The 19,154-nt window shown below is 42.8% G+C and overlaps 1 protein-coding gene and 1 pseudogene across 1 annotated transcript; one reads left to right on the forward strand and one right to left on the reverse strand.

Annotated features, from left to right (window-relative positions):
* Positions 1–2,805: 2,805 nt before the first annotated feature.
* Positions 2,806–2,967, forward strand: LOC121101471 (annotated as a pseudogene).
* A 12,361-nt stretch (positions 2,968–15,328) lies between these two features.
* Positions 15,329–16,427, reverse strand: GPR12 (G protein-coupled receptor 12). The gene has a single exon (XM_008692168.2). It carries the CDS (start codon positions 16,331–16,333, stop codon positions 15,329–15,331), a length of 1,005 nt encoding a protein of 334 aa, XP_008690390.1. The 5' UTR covers positions 16,334–16,427.
* Positions 16,428–19,154: the final 2,727 nt, after the last annotated feature.

Consider the following 19,154-nt stretch of genomic DNA (forward strand, 5'->3'; position numbering starts at 1 on the left):
TGTAGTTAAAGACTTCTACACCTAAATATGTTCACTGCACATCAAGGAACAAAACAGCATGTTTAAAAAATTATGTTATAAAACAATGCAGGTAAAGCACTTAGCACTTTGCGTGGCTCTGTAAGCGTGAGCTATCATTTGTAACAATGGGATCTGAGGTTTTAGAGAAGCATTCATAAATAATGGAAGAAAATACATTACAACTTCAAGTGGTTATCAATGGGTAGAAGAATTACAGATTTATGTGTCTTCCTTTGTGTGTTTCTGAATTTTCTGAAGTGTCTGTAATGAACTAGTACTTTCACTTTCATGTTCCAAAAGAGTCCTGCTGAAATCTGCGAAATGGCCCATCTCTCTTCAGAATGGTCTCCAACAAAAGCCCCGCCCCGAGAAGAGGGAGGAGGGCCAGTCCTACTCCACATCCTCCAGCTATGATGTGAGATACTGCCCTTTACATCTCTGGGCTTTGTTTACCCGTTTGTGGAATAATGTCTGACTTTTTGGGTCAGGGGATCCACGCTTGTGCTGCCACCATGGAGAATTGTCACTCATAATAATAAAAACAGCTCCATTTCTTGAGCCCATCCGGAGATGCTGATATTTCCATGCTCTCACCTGTGGCATCTTACACAGGAGGACATTTAGGCTCAGAGTAACGAAATGACTTACCCAAGGCTGCACAGTCAGAAAGCAGGAGCTCCAGGCTTCGGATGGGTCTCTCCAACTGCAGGCACAACCACCTACCTTAGCTCTAAAATAGCAAAAATCTGCAAAGGCAAGGTCAGAATTCGTTTTTGAGGACACATGTACATTTTATTTATTTGCTGCTTAATCTGTGGCTCAATCTGCATAGTCTTTGTCTGTTTCACAACTTGTACATTCTAGAAGTATTTAGTGTGCAAAGATCCATCTCATCAGGATTCTGTAGAAATGTAATGAAATGAAATTTTGTCACCTTTTCAAGGTCGGGCTTTTCTGAAGCCTAAACGTCTAGTCAACCTCTGCTTTCTAGAGACAGGCGACCTCCTGTCTCTGAAGGGCCCTTGTAGATACATTGCAAACAAACAGCACAAACATCTATTCAACATGAAGAAATACACAACTTTTCATGAAGCCAAATGTGTGTATCATTCATACCTCACAGGCAACTGTTCTGTTTTTTAACTAAGCTCTTACAATGTGAACCAGCAAACTGCACGTTCTCAATTCAGCGTGGTGCAATTGTGATACTTGACAAAGAATTACTTGTGCCGTTTAAAAAATTAAAATAAGGTGCATTCATTATCATGTAAGTCACATGAAACTGGTTTTAAAATACAGTTGAAACCTTGAGGACATTGCAGGAAGAATTTCATGTATTTTCAGGTTTCAGCATTTTAAAAAGATTAGGTTTCAGAGAGTCACGATAATTTTTAAGAGGCAGTATGAAAGTTAATTACAGTATCTCCACATAATCAGCCCGTAGTTAGCATGCCTGTGAAAAAGAGCCCCCTCGGAGTTCAGGCACTGTCACACCTCAGAGGTTAGGTTGTTTGCTTTCATTAGAAGGGGCAGCTCGCACTGTGAAGCTCAGGCTCTCCCTAGGGAGAGCATATCCGAAGACTCATACAGAAAGAAGACTACTGTAAATTATCTTGCATTTTCCTCCTTATATTACTCAAACCTCAGTGGCTGTGGGGAAGAGAAATGCACAACTACAAAGATAAAAGTATTCTATTAGAATCGAGAAAATGTATTCGTCATTGCCAGCGATCTGGCCAGCGCACCTGAAGGTGACTATTCATGACAACGGTCACTCTTTCACCTGCTGAGGGTCCAATGCTCCCCACCCCCACCCTGAGGAAAGCAGGGACCTGACTACCCTGCTCTTACTTAGGGCTTTGCTGACTGGTCCCAGCTCCCCCACCAGTGCTGGAACACAGGGATTTCATGAACAACCGCACTATTTCTAATTCTAACCTAGTCACCTGAAAACTGAGCCGTTTGTTCTTTCTGAAGCCACAGTTAACAACACTAAAATGCATCCTCACTCTTTCCCATTCCTCCTGCCCTGCCCATCTTGCACGGCAGGGCAGGGTGGGAGAAACAATTCATATATAATGGATTATATATGTTTTTTATATTCTTGAAACTTTACTAGAATTGATACAATAAATTTTGTTCATTCATTCATTCATTTTAAAACTACTTTATTGAGGTATGATTGACCTACAAAAAGCTGTACGTGCTTAATGCATACACCTGATGTGTTTGCAGATAAACATACACCTGTGAAACCGTCACCACAAACTGTGCCATCAATCTATTACCTCCCCAAGTTTTTCTCCCACATTCTTTTTCTTCTCCTTCTTCTTCTCCTTCTTCAACACTCGACATAAGATTTACTCTCTTAGCAGATTTTTAGGTATATAACACAGTATTGTTAACTACAGGCTCTATGCCGTATGGTAGATTGGTAGGACATGCCGCCACTTTGTATAACTGCAACTTTGTACTCTGACCTATTAGTTAAAGGGTGAATGAATAAAATATTAAAGGCAGGAGAAAAAAAAAGAATGTATTTAAACCATTGTGAATTGTGAGAGGTAAAGTTCTTGTTCAATGTGATAATCACTCCTACTGTTTTAGTTTCATCAATTTTATAATCTGCACACATTAGATTTTCTTAAAACAGGACATAGTGCCTAATTTAAAGCTAGTACAATAGTAAAGAGGACTGAGAGGCAGAAATTAATTTCTAAAAATAACACCTGACATCATTTTTAAGTCTTTCTTACAGTTCTTTTCATGAGAAATTCGGTGTGTAGCTTTGCGCAGTGGCGGTATCGTAGCCGATGAGGTTTATCCGACGCGCGATTATTGCTAATTGAGAAATTCAGTGTGTGCTGCCCAGGACGGTAGCTACTAGCCACAAATGACTGTTCAAATTTAACTTAAATTGATTGAAATGAAATAAAATTAAAAATTCAGTTTCTCAGAATCACTAGCCACATCTTAAATGCTCAATTAGCCATTCGAGACTAAAAGTTACTGAATTAGCTACATCTCCATAGTCAAAGAAAGTTCCATCAGAAAGCCCTGCTCTAAAGTTTTTCTAGGGGATCAAAATAGATAAAAAACACAGCTGATACAACTTTTAAAATAAGTAACCATTTAAATTTGATAGTTCTATACTAAATATTTACCAACTAAAATTATGTAATCTAAACTATGTAACAATATATAATCTAAAATATGTAACATAAACAAACATGGACATTAAAAAATAACACACTAAAAGAAAAATACGTCCTGATCTCACTCATATGTGGAATTTAAGAAACAAAACAAATGAATAAAGGTAAAAAAAAAAAAAGAGAGCGAGAGAGAGAGAGACAAACCTAGAAACATACTCTTTTTAAATTAAAAAGAATTTTTAATTTAAATTCAATTTAGTTAGCACACAGTGTATTAGTTTCAGGGGTAGAATGTAGTGATTCATCAGTTGCATATAATACCCAGTGCTCATTACATCAAGTGCCGTCCTTATGCTCATCACCCAGTTATCCCATCCCCCTACAACCTCTGCTCCAGCAACCTTCAGTTTGTTTCCTGTAGTTAAGAGTCTTTCATGGTTTGCCTTCCTCTCTGTTTTTGCCTTATTTTATTTTTCCTTCCCTTCCCCTATGTTCATCTGTTTTGTTTCTTAAATTCCACATATATCTGAAATCGTATGGTATTTGTCTTTCTCTGATTGACTTATTTCACTTAGCATAATACCCTCTAGTTCCATTCACATCGTTGCAAATGTCAAGATTTCATTTTCTTTTGATGGCTGAGTAGTATTCCCTTGTATATATATACCACACCTTCTTTATCCATTCGTCTGTCGATGGACATCTTGGCTCTTTCCATAGTTTGGTTATTGCGGACATTGCTGCTATAAACATTGGGGTGCAGCTGCCCCTTTGAACCACTATTTTTGTTCCCTTTGGATAAATACCTAGTAGTGCAACTGCTGGGCCATAGGGTAGCTCTAATTTTAACTTTTTGAGGAACCTCCATTATATAAGAAACAGACTCTTACCTATAGAGAACTTCCAGTTACCAGAGAGGAAGCAGGTGGAGGAATGGGTGAAATAGATGATGGGGATTAAGGAGAGCACTTGGGATGAGCACCAGGTGTTGTATGTAAGTGATGAATCACTATATATTCACCTGAAACTAATGGTACACTGTATTAACTATACTGGAATTACAATTAAAAAAACTTAAAAAAACAAATAAAACACAACACACTAATTACTAGTAATACTAATTAAAAGTATATAAAACACATGTTGGGAAAAACTGAGTATGTGTTCTTGAACATTTGTTTTGCCTTATTCCCACTATTTTATTTCATATCTCGTACAGAAAAAGGAAGCTTGATTTTCCGTGTCCTCAATAGTTTTTCACTGACAAAACTTGAACTAGCACACATCGAATATAGGTGTGCACTAATGGATGTATGCACACACACATACACACCACCGAAGGATACTTCTACTCGACGTTGCTTGCGGTGAGGATTATTATTCTTGGATCTCAAGTTCTGTGAGTCAGCTGTGCTGAAATGGACTGCCAAAATGCATCCATTTCAGTGAAATCTTTTATGAAATTTGTTATATGGACCGTCTCCTAAAAAAGCTTGCAAACTTGGCAGACAGGAAAATAGATAATCTATGCTTTTCTCCTTCAGCAGAACCAAGAAAGCAACTTTCTCGCTTTAAAAAAAAAATCCCATTTTTTGTTGATTGGCTTATTTTGAAGGTTTCTTCAGGTTAACTGTAATTCTGTAATTTCAAATGTCTTCTGTGCTTCCTTTGAAAAAATTATTGAGACTCATGAATTAGCTTTGTATTTAAAGGGCCAGGGCTCAGCAGAGTGGCAGGGTGGAAGTGGGGAGGGGAGACACCCTCCGTTCAAGCATTTAATACAGTTCACTTAAGATGTGTTCAGGTGTTCAAGCAGAGGCAAGGAACCTTCCTCCACCATGTGGCAGAAGACAGTCACGTAGTTAGGGGTGTTGCAACCAACCAAGAAATCCTGAGATTCCCTGTCTCCCAGCACTTGCCTTCAGTGTCATGGAGACAGGCCTGTCAAGACAGATGGGAAGGAAGAGTGTCTGTTGGTAAAGAGGGTGGCTGTAGTGTTGGGCAGACCTACCACCTAACAGGTGGAAGCTTGTGGACACATAGCCCCTCAATCCTTAAATTCCTCCCCCATGAAATGAATATAATAGAGTGCCTATGTGTCCCTGAGTCATTTGTAAAGACTGAAAGAGCAAATTTATTTAAAGTGCTGAGTGCAGTGCCTGGAAGAGCAGTCACCCAATAGATTTTGTTATTTGCTATCGCTTTTTTTTTAATTTCTTTTTTTTTTAAGATTTTATTTGACAGAGAGAGAGACAATGAGAGAGGGAACACAAGCAGGGAGAGTGGGAGAGGAAGAAGCAGGCTTCCCACCGAGCAGGGTGCCCGATGCAGGGCTCGATCCCAGGACCCTGGGATCATGACCTGAGCTAAAGGCAGACGCTTAACGACTGAGCCACCCAGGCGCCCCAATATCACTTTTAATAACAGTGGTATCATTATTACTTCCACAAGCTTGTCACCTCACTTATCATACGTGAGACTGACTTGCTCCTTCTCAAAAAGGCTGGAAAAACTGGCACTGGCTACACACTTTTTGGCAGGACAGAAACAGGTTCCGGACCACTGCATATCCCTTTATAAAACTTGCCAGCCTTCGTGCGAGGAAGAATCACAATGATTAGCATATTTGTTGAATTGTGTGCTGGTATTTTGGGTATGCAAATATTATACAATCTGTATTGAAAATGCAATGACTTCTGAAATGCAACACTGCTTATTAAGTCAATTAATTGGAGAATGTTGGCCCAGAAGTGTGTGAAGCTCCAGGATGTGTAGAGCACAGGATTAGGGGACCCAGAAGAAGGGTCATAAGACTTGCTTCCACTCGGCATTTGTGAACAACCCTCTCTTTAAGGCTAGAATTTATGCTTTTGAATATTACCTTGAGGATGTGAAGGACAAGTAAGTCAATCTATGTACAGCCCTCACAGTGGTGCCTGGAACAAAGTGCTCGGAAAGCATTAGCCTTTATAGCCGTGATTATTCTTCCAATTATCATTCTAATTTCTAATAGTAGTAACAGCAAATTATTCAATCATGGGAGGGAACACTAGACAAGGCTTTTCACATTTCAAGCTTTTCCTTGTCAATGAACATCTGCCCCAGAATGAAGTTCTGGATGAGGAATCACGATGCTGGTTTCTTGTTCTGGGCTTGCTGCTTCCAAGCCCCTGACCTTGGGATGTCAGCCTGGGCCTGAGCTTGCCTGTCAGTGAAGGGAGCTGCTTGCAAAGTCTTCTCCAGCTTGAGAACGTGGACTCTTTAACTCCTAAGACATCTAAAGACTTGAAAACAAACAAACACCCCCCCCACACAAAACCTGTGCTGTGTTTTATGTTTGAAAGGTCTGCATGTAAGTTCGCTGATTTTTTTAAAAAAATAAATGTTTCTAAAGAATTTTTTATTCATGCAAATGTATATGTTTACAAATGCAAACTTTTGGTTACTCAGCTCTTTTCCTGGACACTTTATGGATATCAATAAACATAAATTTTTAAAAATCTTACATTTACAAGGTTTGCAAAGCACCTAAATGTGAGCTTTGAGTGATGATGCTGAAGTTCATTTCAGTGCAGTTCTCAGAAATTTTTTAAAGAATTGGTCCGTAAATTAAATGTCATTAAAAGAACTTCTGTGTAGTCAGCTCCAAATTATTTCCACTTTGCTTCTTTGAATCCATCATGGTTACTCCTCTCAAGAGAACTCTTTTTCTTCTTTACACTTAACTAGGTCCAGCCTGCCCTTTGGGACCCGTTGGCATCCAACTGTCTCCATGAAGCCTGTCTATACACCAGAGCACGCCCTTCAGGACTCTGTGTGCCGCGCCCCTGACACTGAACCCAGCCTACCTTCAGGGTCCTCTGACCTTCTCATGCACAGGCCACTCTTGGCTCATTTGGGCATTTCTTAGCAGGCACTGCCTATTTCTAAGTACCCTTGTTCCTAGCACAGTGACCCACACAAAAGCACTGTGGGTCCCCACAGTGATCTTAGGCAAGTCACTTAACCTCTCTGTGCATCAGTTTCCTTACTTGTCAGGGAGGATATCAATACCTGCCTTATAACATTGCTGAAAAGATCATGAGATAACATATGTAAAGCTTTTATCTCTGTAGTTGGCTAACTAAAGAGTAGAAGTTGTGTTAGCAGTAGTAAGAATAAAAATACTAACGAAAAGTAACATCCAAACAGGTTTGTGCCAAGCCCCATATTGAACCTTTCATATGTCATTTCTCACCCCAGCACTTTGAGGCAGGTTCTTGTACCACGCTCATTTTATTATTTTTTTAAAGAATTTATTTATTTATTTGTCAGAGAGAGAGAGAGAGGGAGAGCACGAGCAGGGGGAGCAGCAGGCAGAGGGAGAAGCAGACTCCCCGCTGAGCAGGGATCCGGATGCAGAACTCAATCCCAGGACTCTGAGGTCATGACCTGAGCCCGCAGGCCTCCCTATCATGCTCATTTTATAGAACCAGGACAAGGAGGTTCAGAGAGGTTAAGTAGCATGCCCAAAGCCTTGCAGTAGGAACTGACAAAGAGGGAACATCAATCCAGGAGTCTATGTCCAGAGTCTGCGTTCCGAATCACTTTATTAACGAAGGCTATGTAACTATTGGTTTACGTCTTTTCTGCTTACAAGTAACAATTACATCTATTTTCACTCTAGTAGATATGACATCATTGTCAACATTGCTTATTCGAGCCCTGTCACTCTGCCAGGTCTGCAGGTGTGGGTGGGTACCTAAAGTCGATAAGTTTTCTTTTCCAAACCTCTTCAATCCAATGGGGCCTCCTGAAATAAGTCTATGAGAACCAGCTAGTAACTGGATGGAAAAGTCTGGAAAATGGAAACTATGTTCACATTAACAGCAAGGCTGGGTAGGGTGAATTCAGCTTTGAAATACACTATTGTAGAAAGAACTGTCAGGCTGTGTCTATTGCTCTAGGCCTCAAACAATGACCTTCTGCAGAGTGAAAACTTCTGAATGGGAGCAGCCTGCCTCAGGCTGCCCGGTAGCCCCCACCAGCTCTGCTGTCCACTGTGGGCATGTCTTGTTTGCATTAAGTTCGCCGGGGGTGGGAGCGCAGCCCTTGTCCCTGGGACACACTTGCTGTGGAATGACAACATTCAGAGTGTGCAGGGGCCACTGGGCACGTCCTGCTGCTTTTAGCAGCAGCTCCTGGCTCAGCGCTCAGGGCAGCAAGACCAGTCTTCCCTGTTACTTTAGTCATAACCTCTGGATTCAGATGTTTCAGAAATATCGGATTTTCCCTCGAAGACATCCCACATTCTCGGTGAAAATGCATCTATCTCTGAGAACAGTCAATGCAATGCAGCTCAGCACACTCTGGAATCATCCATCGGAGGACAACATGAGGAATGCCTGGCATAGACAGAAAAGGCTAAGAGGTCCCAGTTATGTTGAGACAGTAATGCCATTAATATGTCCTGTTAAAAAAGAATAAACAAACAAAAAGCAGAATCAGACTCATACATACAGAGAACTGATGGTTGGCCAGAGGGGAGGGGGTTGGGGGGGATGAGCAAATGGGTGAAGGAAAGTGGGAGACACAGGCTTCCAGCTGTGGAGTGAATAAGTCATGAGAATAAAAGGCACCACACAGGGAATACAGTCAATGGTGTTGTAATAGCGCTGTATGGTGACCGATGGGAGCTCCACTTGGGGGAAACACGGCGTAACACATAGAGTTGTCCAATCACTATGTTGTGCACCTGACGCTAATGCAACATGTGTGCCAACTGTACCCAAATAAATCTTTTTAAAAATGTTATGTTAGTATGTCAGGATTCAGTCAGCTACACCACGGCATCAGAATTATCTGGAACACTTGTTAAAAGATTTTGGGGCCTCACACCCCGAGTTCCTGCGTCAGTGGGCTTGGGGTGTGGCCTGACACTCTGCATTTTTAATACCTTTCTGGGGGATGCTGCTCCTGCTGGTTGGGGCCCACACTGGCAGGCCTCCTGCTACACAGCAGACGCTCAATCACTGCGCTCTAGAAAGCTCTACGTGTAGTGGGTTATGCATCCCAGCTGGGATTTCTAGACCTGAAGAGGTGTGCAGAGAAATGGTAGATTTTTGGAGAAAAGGATCAGTGAAATAATCTAAGGGATCTAAAATGAAATAAATCAGAAAAAACATGATTGAAGTAATTGGGATAATTGTATTTGAAAAGAGGAAAACTATATTGTTTAATCAGTATTTGCAATAGATGAATGTTGACGGGGGCTAGGGTGCTCTCTGGATCTCCAGGGGGTGGGCCAACATAACTAGGATTTGCATGTGGTAAGAAAGACAGATTAGGAATGTTCAGACACTGCCAAGTGCTGAGGGAAAGTGAGGAATTTTAGTTTCCTAAGAGACTTGGACTTAGATGGTTTGGGTTCAATATACGAAATTGCACTCCAATTAAGTTTCCTTCCAATGGTTAGATTCTATAGTATCCAATGAGAAATTCGCTTTTAGTTCCAGAGCATCCTGGAAAGAGTAAGGATATGTAGTTGCATCAGAACTGGATTCCCTTAGCTTGTAGCCCAGTGACCACACCATCTGTGAAAGACAGGCCATTATCCCTCCTCATGTGAATGGCTCATGGTAGCTTCACCAACCCAAGCAAGAATCCCATGGATTCAAACTATGGTGTCTGGTGAGAAACAAAAATCCAGGCCTTTCCGAGAATGCCCTTAAGATGTCCTTTTACCTTTTAAAATATTCTGCTTGTAACCGTCCATTCAAATGGTCAACTGCAGGGAAGTCTGTGACATAGTAAATGTTTTTATTTCTGCTCCACACTTACTTCCAATTGAAAGTTTGTTCGCTGGTGCTTGATGCTACCATTTGAATTTCAGTGATTAAAACATTCCCAGATTTTTTCTGTAAGTATTTTATACTACAGACATATTTAAGTTATATATTAAAATCCACTTCAATTATGGACTTTGATGGGGCGCCTGGGTGGCTCAGCTGGTTAAGCACCTGCCTTCGGCTCAGGTCATGATCCTGGGGTCCTGGGATCGAGCCCCGCATTGGGCTCCCTGCTCAGCAGGGAGTCTGCTCCTCCTCTCCCTCTCAGATAAATAACTAAAATCTTAAAAAAACAAAACAAAAACTATGGACTTTGACATTCTTCTATTGGATAAAAAAATGTTCTCACCTTCTTGGGCAGAAAGGAAGCACAGTGGATATAATGACCACTGTTAATGATAAACATTATTAGTATTTTTGATGTTGAAAATTAACAAAAGATTACAGATAAATATTAAAATGAAAATGAGATATGTAAAAATTTCTCTGATGTGCTTGGCTAGAAAGAGGTTGCTTTGGGATGAGTTCAGCTGAATTGTACAACACAGAGAACAAAAGTTTCCATCTCAATTATCTCAAGACGAATTTGTGCACGTACACAAAACCACATGTGTCATAGAGAAAAATGTCCTTCTTGGAAAAATGGTAGCAAAAACAAATCTTTGTTGCTACTGTTGGGTGTGTGAGGACGCAAATCTGTGTGTGTATTTATACACACACAGAAACACATTGCACAGATCTGTAACTCTCTGCTTTCAGATTGAATCACTTATCAGCTTAAGATAATGGTGATTGGATTTTAAAAAGTGAGAACACTAACATGGAAAAATATATTTATATATCTTTACTAGATACTAGAGAAATTTTAGGGAAAGTTCAAAGTTCATGTCCATTGAACACGGACTAGTTATCTATTAACTTCTGACAAGAATAAACACTTTAAATATATATGTAAATATATAATATACATATATAAAATATATATGCAGTTTGAAGTGTTTATTCTTATCAGAGGTTAATATGTTATACATTATATATAACGATTATATAATATGTGTATATTACATATATAAATATGTATATATTATTATCAATATAGATGTATATTTTCTTAAGAATGGGGAGGGTGTGAAAGCTATCCTTGCAACTCAAAGTGTTGTCTACAGACCGTCAGCACCAGCATCAGCATCACGAGGGAGCTTGTTAGAGATTCAGAAATGCCTCAGACCCACTGAAGCAGAATCTGCATTTGAACAATATTCTCAGGTGATTTGTATGCTTTTTTTAAAGTTTTTTATTTCATTTTTTAAAAGATTTTATTTATTTTTTGTCAGAGAGAGCACAAGAAGAGGGAGAAGCAGGCAGGGGGAGAAGCAGGCTCCCCGCTGAGCAAGGAGCCTGATGCGGGGCTCGATCCCAGGACCCTGGGATCATGACCGGAGCCGAAGGCAGTTGCTTAAATGACTGAGCCACCCAGGCATCCCATTTTGTATGCTTTTTAAATAATGAAAATTCAAGGATCCCTAGTCAAAATTTCCTGTACTGTTGGCCAGAGGACAGTAGACCTGTCTGTTGATTCAGACCATGTTTTTCTTCCTTGATGTATACAAACTGTGTCTTATGGTTCTAAAAGTTCTAATCACATTTCAAGGTGCCAGCTGGGTATCAAACTATTCAATAATCATTAAAACTTTTAAGGGGACAAGAAGGCAGTTTGTTCCTTTATTACACCAGGCATATAATCAAAAGGAAAACATAAACTTTGTTCAATGTAAGATGATAGTAGTCACTTATTTAATATGTATTTTAAATCTAAAATGGTAAGTCACCCTAATTTCTATGATATGTATATGAAATTTTATATATATATGCATATATATACATATATATATAAAACTGTGAAAGTCAATCATTATTTTAATGATGGATTAAACATTTCTTTTTAAAAATTTGAAAACTCTTCAAGATACTTCATTGGCAATAAACATCTTCATTTCTCATCTGCTCTTTTAAACTTCTTGTTTAAATTCTGCTTTAAATTCCAGAGGGATCTAAGACTGTTCCTCCTTGCCTAGTCAAGTGAGTGATTCCCCCTTCCTGAACTTAGCTCTTTAATTTAGGCTTCCAGGGAAAGAGGTGCACTGCCTCCCACTCCATCTCGTTTCGCTCCCAGGTAGCAGGAAGGAAGATGGCCCTTTTACCAGCAAGAAACAAAGTTATTGCTATAAAGAAGTAAAAAGTTAAAGGGACAAAGGAAACAAAAACCTGGATAATCACAACCTGGATAATTAGCCCCGACCAAGGATTCTGCTTAAGGTAACTGAACTGTCTTAGTTACAAAGATAACTTACCATAAACTCTTGGGTAGCTACACATTTTCATCGTACGGAGTAAGAGATGATCTGGTACCTCAGGACTGTTGGGGATATGAATGTTTTCCATAATGCATTTAGTGTTGCTGCGAAGTTAATGTTATTCAACATGTATCTGTATTCATATATGTATGCCCTTATACATATCCCGAACCATATGCATGTATATTGAGACAGGCACACATTTCCTAATAATTAACTTCACAGAAACAAAGAAGCTTTGTAGGAAACCACATAAACATCCCCAAATCTTCACAGTTTAAAGTAAATAGTAAATACATCTTATAGTTGAATTGAAAAATACCTTAGCTGAAATTAGATGTTTCAAAAACAGGGTCAAAAGCAACCTTTTAGTATTATGAGACCATTACAAACTGATACAAGTATGGAATGTGAAATTTAAAATACTAAATGAAGGAAAAATCTGTATAACAAGTGCCCTCATCTTATTGCACTAAAATATCGCAGTGTGCCCCTGGGGACTGGCCTTGGTGCCAAAGCAGGGAAATGTTTAGGGAAGAAGAGCCTGTTAAAAACAGACCTCTTTCAGGGAGGACCAGGTCGCTAGTCACACCCCAAGTAATTTTAAACAGGAAGCTTTGTCTTAATTGTAGAACGAAAACTTGGTGGCAGGAATCATTTCCCTCAGCCCCTCTCTCCCAGGGAGGGATCACAGGTAGCTGGCGCATGGAAGGGGACAGCATAGGCTTGGGAAAACCCAGGACCAGATCCTGGCTCTATCCTGGAGCTCTGTGGCCTTGGACAAATTCCTTAGCCTCTCTTTGCCTTAATTTTCTTACCTGTAAAAGTGTGTTCTTGGGAATACAGCAACAAAGCAGATAGAGGAGCCTGGCACACAACATGTGGTGAGAAACAGTACACATCATTACGACTACTACTATTACAGATATGCAGATGGACGACCATTTCTACAAAGACAGCATTTATTGCTTTACAACCTCCGTATGGATATTTCCCAGCCCCTGTCAAAACCAACTTACCTTAGTCATTTCTCACAAGGAGATGCTGTCAAGTTTTAAGTCATTAAAAACAAATAGACCCATCATTTCCAATCTACCAACTCCATCAAATGTTCAAAAGACATTTTTTAAAGGCATCAAGTTGATGAGATTGGTCATATGGTGATGTGTACTAAAAATCCTTTCCCGCTTCTGGAATATTTCTGTCCCTCTCCTGCTTCCATAAGTAACCTAGGGGAGGAGACCTAGATTCAAGTACAGGATTTATTCACACTTGTGCTACATACGAAGGGGCTTTGGAGAGATGGCATTGGCGTGCAGGCTGCCAGGATGGTCCTGAGACCACCACTGGCCCTAACACTTGGGACAAACTGATGAGGTTAATTTATTACAAACGATTCCTCCACGGACCCTGAAATACTGGTCTTGCCAGCATCTGAATGGGCTTAGTTGATGTCTCATCCAGGACTTCTTCCACTGGTTGTCCAGACACTGCTATAAATCCATGGCAAATGGAGGGAAGGTGTCTGCGGTCAAAACATCTGTCTGTACTAAGAGAAATGATGCTCAGACACAATGACTTGGCAATATATTTAAAATTCATTCTTCGGTGTCATTTCTTGACTAAATCTTTGCTCTCTGAAAACAGGCAATACAGTTTTTATTGCATTTAAGTTGTTTTTTGGTGAAAAGAAGGAAAAGGAATTCCAAGTTAGCTTTTCATGGACAGCCACATGGTCATTCTGCTTGTGAACTTACATAATAGAGCTAACATATATCACAGTCAGATACACGTTATGCACTCACGAACTGAATCATTAAAATAGGAGACCACCTGTTTCAAATGCACTTTGCACCACAGACAATATGAACCAGAAATATTTGGTCTACAATATTTAATTCTATTTGTCTCGATTAAGAAAAACTATTAATACATTCTTAGACAGAGAGAGACAGGAAAGGTGATGGTTTTCATATTTCGTGATAGCTTTACATCGATTTACTTTTCAGAATATGCTAAAATAAATGTAACCTACTTTTAATAGCTGTTATTAAATTTTTTCTTTTGCTTCATGAAAACAATCAGGCTGTGGCGTGGAGACAACAGTGGTGGATCTAATCAGTCCTACTTCATATGCAAATCAAACAAATTTCATAATTCATTTTAGAGACACATTGAAAACCTATATTGAAAACTGACTCATTTGATTCTGGATTTACACGGCAACATTTGAAACTAGTGGTCTAGCTAACACAGGCAACCATGCAGAAAGTTACAACATTCATAGAAATACCAATGTAATTCTTGTGAACAGTAATTGCTCAAAGTAAAGAAAGAATAAGAATGGGTACATGGTTTCTGTGTTGGTAACTTATTACTTAGTTCATGTTAATAAAACCAGGTCTCTTCCGAACATAATCATGTAAACTATTTGTGTAGGCTTGAAAGAGATTATATTCAGTTAGGTACATGCAGCATTGAAAATCTACCTTGACATTAAAAAAAAAAAAAGTCTGGAAAAAGTCATTTCTCCTCCATTTTTCTCAATAGCTCAATTTTATTTTAAAGTCCAAGTAAAAACTCTGGGACCAGTTTACTTTTTATAACATCATGGCCATATCATATACTTTCTTTCCCACCCCCTACCAATCCTCCCAGTAAAATATAAACAAAAACCCTGCCTCCAAATAAAACAGAAAACAAAACCTCTGTCCCCCAAACAAAACAAAATCATCTTGAACAAAGAACTCATATTTTTTTAAAAGGCTGAAAACACTGGCAACATTATTTTCACTTCGGTCACTTTACTCATCTAAAGGAATGCATCACGAGTGCTAAGTGCTCCTGGGGCTCAAGAGAGAGTCCAATATAAAGAATTTAAGGACAGCATCGCAACCATTTGGCCGGGCAGTGGAAGTGCTTGGTAAATGCAGAATTGAGTGTGTAGGGTGTCCTCGTAAGGGGAACGCTGCTACACGTCGCTGGGTGACCGCGCTCTCTGTGAGAGGCTGGAGGGGATACAGCCGCAGCAAATGAGACAGAGGGCTTTCTGGATCTCTTGGTTTCTGAAAGCATAGATGACAGGGTTGATGATGGAATTGTAGGTGGCGGGCAGGAGGGTGGCGTAGGTGTAGATGGAGGGGTAGGTGTAATCAGCTATCAAGGAATAGAGGGTGAAAGGCATCCAGCAAGCAGCAAAGGTCCCCAGAATGATGGCCAGGGTGGAGACCCCTTTCCGGGTGGTCACATAGTGGGAGGTGGCCAGGAAGTGATGTTGCAGGGCTATCTGATGGGCGTGCCTCATCACAATCTTGCAGATCTGGATGTAGAGCTGAAGCATGAGCGCAAACATGAAGAGGAAGGAGACAGAGAGGATGGCCGCGTTGTTCTTGGTGAGAGGTCTGACCACGCTGCAGGTGGACTCGTCTCTGAGGCAGTTCCAGCCCATGACGGGCAGCAGTCCCAGGCAGATGGAGGTCCCCCAGAGCATGACGAGCATGACATAGGTGAAGGTGACCGTCCTCTCCGAGTGGTATGTCAGAGCGTAATACAGGGAGAGGTAGCGGTCAACAGTGATAGCCAGCAAGCTGCAGACAGAGGCAGAGAAAGAGGCGACAATGAGTCCGATTGTGACCAGCTTGGTGGCTTCTGACTGAAGCAGGTAGGCAAAAACAAAATTGATGATGAGTCCGATGCCGGCCAGCAAGTCTGCAAGAGCCAGGCTGCCTATTAGCAGGAACATGGGTGCTCGCAGGCTGGGGTTATGGAAGATGATAAGGACCACAATGGCATTTTCACAGGAGATGAGGGTTCCTGAGGTACACAAGACAATGTCCCAAGGGTTGACAACGAGCTCTGGCTCCGGCTCTACAACAGGAACCTGGGAGGAGACGGCAGCCGAGACGTTCTCCGCAGCACCAGCATCTAAATAATCCCGAGGCAGCCCGCTTAAATTGACCTTCAGGTCTTCATTCATTTTAACCCCCGTCCTCTTCAACGAAAAGACAGGCTTTTTAATGTTTAGACACAGCAGGGTGACAATCCAAGATCATGCAAAAAACACACAAACAGAAAGCCAGCCCCTACTCAGACACTACCATCAAATGCCACAAGCTTCATGAATTATAAAGTGTTATGGAATAAAACAAAAGGCAAAGTCTCCGTGGTTTCAAACCCACGACCACAAATGCCGTTTGGCGCTGGGGACAACACAGGATAGGACTTGAAAACACGAGCGTGAGTGAGGCAGGCACACACGGAACCGCGGCGGTCTGTTTGCTAAAGTGCTGGGAACGCACATCTGAAAATCACATCTTGCATGCTGGAAATGAACCACTGCTTGACATCTGGGCTGCTGCCGAGAAAGCCACGCTGCAGCGACAAGTCGCGAGCCGGGGGCCGCCATCCTCGATGGAATATTTAAATCGCCTATTTCCATCAAACTCCCCCCCCCAAAACAATCCCTCGCGCGCGTGCACACACTCACACACACACCCCAGCCAGAACAAAGAGGGGTCCCAGACGTCCCCCGTGTGCACAGGGCAGTCAGGCCAGGGTCACAAAAGGCAGGTGTGTGCGATGGGGGTGTGGAGACAGACAGACAGACACACGCCCATGCACTGCCGCCGCTCTCCCGGCGGGGACGAGAGGAGGACGCGAGGGGACAGACAGGACGCCGGGACCAGCGGCCCGCGGGGGCGGGGGTCATCAAGGGGGTCACCTTGGCGCGCCCAGGCCGAGGGGGCTCCTCCGGTGCTTCCGAAGCGCGCGGGCTACTCGTGTTGCATGTCTGCGCCGGGGCCCGCGGCGGCGAGGGGCGGCGGCCGCGCTCGGGAGTGGGAGGGAGGGCGCGGGGCGCGCGCTCGGCTCCAGGTGAGCTGCGGGCGGCAGGTGAGCGGCGGGCTCGGCTCGCGTGCCCGGCTCTCCCCGCCGCGCGCCCGCCAGCCCGCCCGCCCGGCCCACACGCTCCCCGCGCGCGCGCCCCGCCCCGCCGCCCCGCGCCCGCCCGCCCGTGCGCGCCTGGCTGCCCGCCCGCGGGAGCCCCGGGAGGCCGGCGCGCGCCCCCACGGGTCGGGGCGCACCGGCGGGCTAGGGCGGACCGCGCGCAGCTAGAGCCCCCCACCCCTCTGGGAGGGAGAGAACCTGGAGGCAGAGACCTGCATCTTCGCCCTTCCTGCCTGCATCCCCGCGTCCCACCCCAGCTGGCGGTCTGGCGGGGCGGGGGCAGAGGAGCACCGCCTGGGAACCCGGTGACCTATTTCGTTCCTGAGGTCTCCCTGGGGAGTCCCGGTCTCTAGCGACCTGCTTCTCCGCTCCTTTCTCTAAACTGCCACATTCATGGCCCAAAGAATTGCTTAGGGTGGCATTCGGGATTAGCAGTGGGGACGCAGGGTGAGCAAGTTAGGCAGGCTGATTTTTAAAGCAGCGAAATGATTGGCCAGCTATTTTAGAATTGCCGTTGACCACTCTGCCTCCTGATCCCAAAAGGGTTCCTTTCCTTAGGTGTGTCTTAGATCTTGTTCCTTATTACTGTTCCCCGGGAACACTTGCTTAACTGCATATAAGGTGCTGTTATGTGAATCATCATTATCATCGAATTGCACTTATTAAGTGCTCCTTGAGCTGTGTTTTCAAATGGAAATCATTTACTGAGTTCCTGCAGAAGCTTCCTGAAGATGCTGGCCAAAACCCGTTTATTTAGGTACTGAAGTGGCAGTGTTAATTTATTTTTTCATTTTAACACATCAGTAGGTTCTAAGATTAAGAACCTGATAGCCGTCTGCTTTTATGAGCTCATGTCTCCTCTGGATACAAAACCTAGAGCACCTAGGAGATCTTAAGTTTAAAAATGATCTCCCAGCTTAAAGATGGGAGAAACAAGGCATGCTATTGTGTTTTTTCTTTTCAGCAGTGAAGGTTTTCCTGACTGCCTTTCTCCACACTCACAGAAAGGGTCCTGTATGAATAGAGATGGTCCACAGAACACGGATCCTGCCTAGCTCGGCATCATCCTCTGGCCATCCTGCCTCCCCCTGGTGCTCACTGTCATTTCTCACCCCAGCCCTGCAGATTCACCTACCCTTCACTTCCTCTTGTCCCTTTTCCTCCCTTTCTCCCATCCAAGAGCTACTGCCTCTGCAAGATCAGCCTGCCTCTCCCAGCAGGCCAGTTCTCAACTACAGATCAGTAGTTTGGGGGTTGGGGGGGGGGCAGACTCTGCATTTGCAAGCCTCTGTCCCAGAGATCCTGCAGCTTCTGGTCCATGGACTGACTACACTTTGAAAAGCAAGGTTCAGTGGAGTTTTAAGAACCACTTGTCCCCAGTGGGGAGGCATCAGTCACCTGTAACTGCCAAGAACCATGCTAATTGCCAGGAGCACATATTCAGTAAGATGTGATCTTTCCACTCACAGGCATGTATGTGTGGGGGTGACAGATGCATAGAAGAAGCAATACTACCAGGTAGCAAATGCTGTAATGGAGGGATGTATATCTTCCTGTCAATTTCTATGTGATGAAGCAAAGCATTTTTAGAATGAAGTGTTGAAAAATAGTTGTTTGAGCATATGCATAGCAGTTTTAGCATGGTACAGTTCAAACTACCTGCCAAGACTTAGGAGGCTCCCATGGGCACTGCGGCTCAGGGCAGGCGAAACGTACAGTGCTAGCCAGACACTATTCTAGTCAATAACACTGCGACAGGTCTGCCCCCCGGAGCCGACAGGAGGAGAACGTATTCCCTCTTTGAATGTGCTTGGGAAAGAAGGGAGAAAAAAAAGAAGCAAGAGAAAAGGTAA

The sequence above is a fragment of the Ursus maritimus genome, unplaced genomic scaffold, assembly GCF_017311325.1.
Source record: "Ursus maritimus isolate PB19 unplaced genomic scaffold, ASM1731132v1 scaffold_10, whole genome shotgun sequence".
Classification (NCBI taxonomy): Eukaryota; Metazoa; Chordata; class Mammalia; order Carnivora; family Ursidae; genus Ursus; species Ursus maritimus.

Coding starts and splice junctions, on each gene's coding strand:
- GPR12 (XM_008692168.2), bottom strand. CDS start 16,333: ATGAATGAAGACCTGAAGGTCAATTTAAGCGGGCTGCCTCGGGATTAT.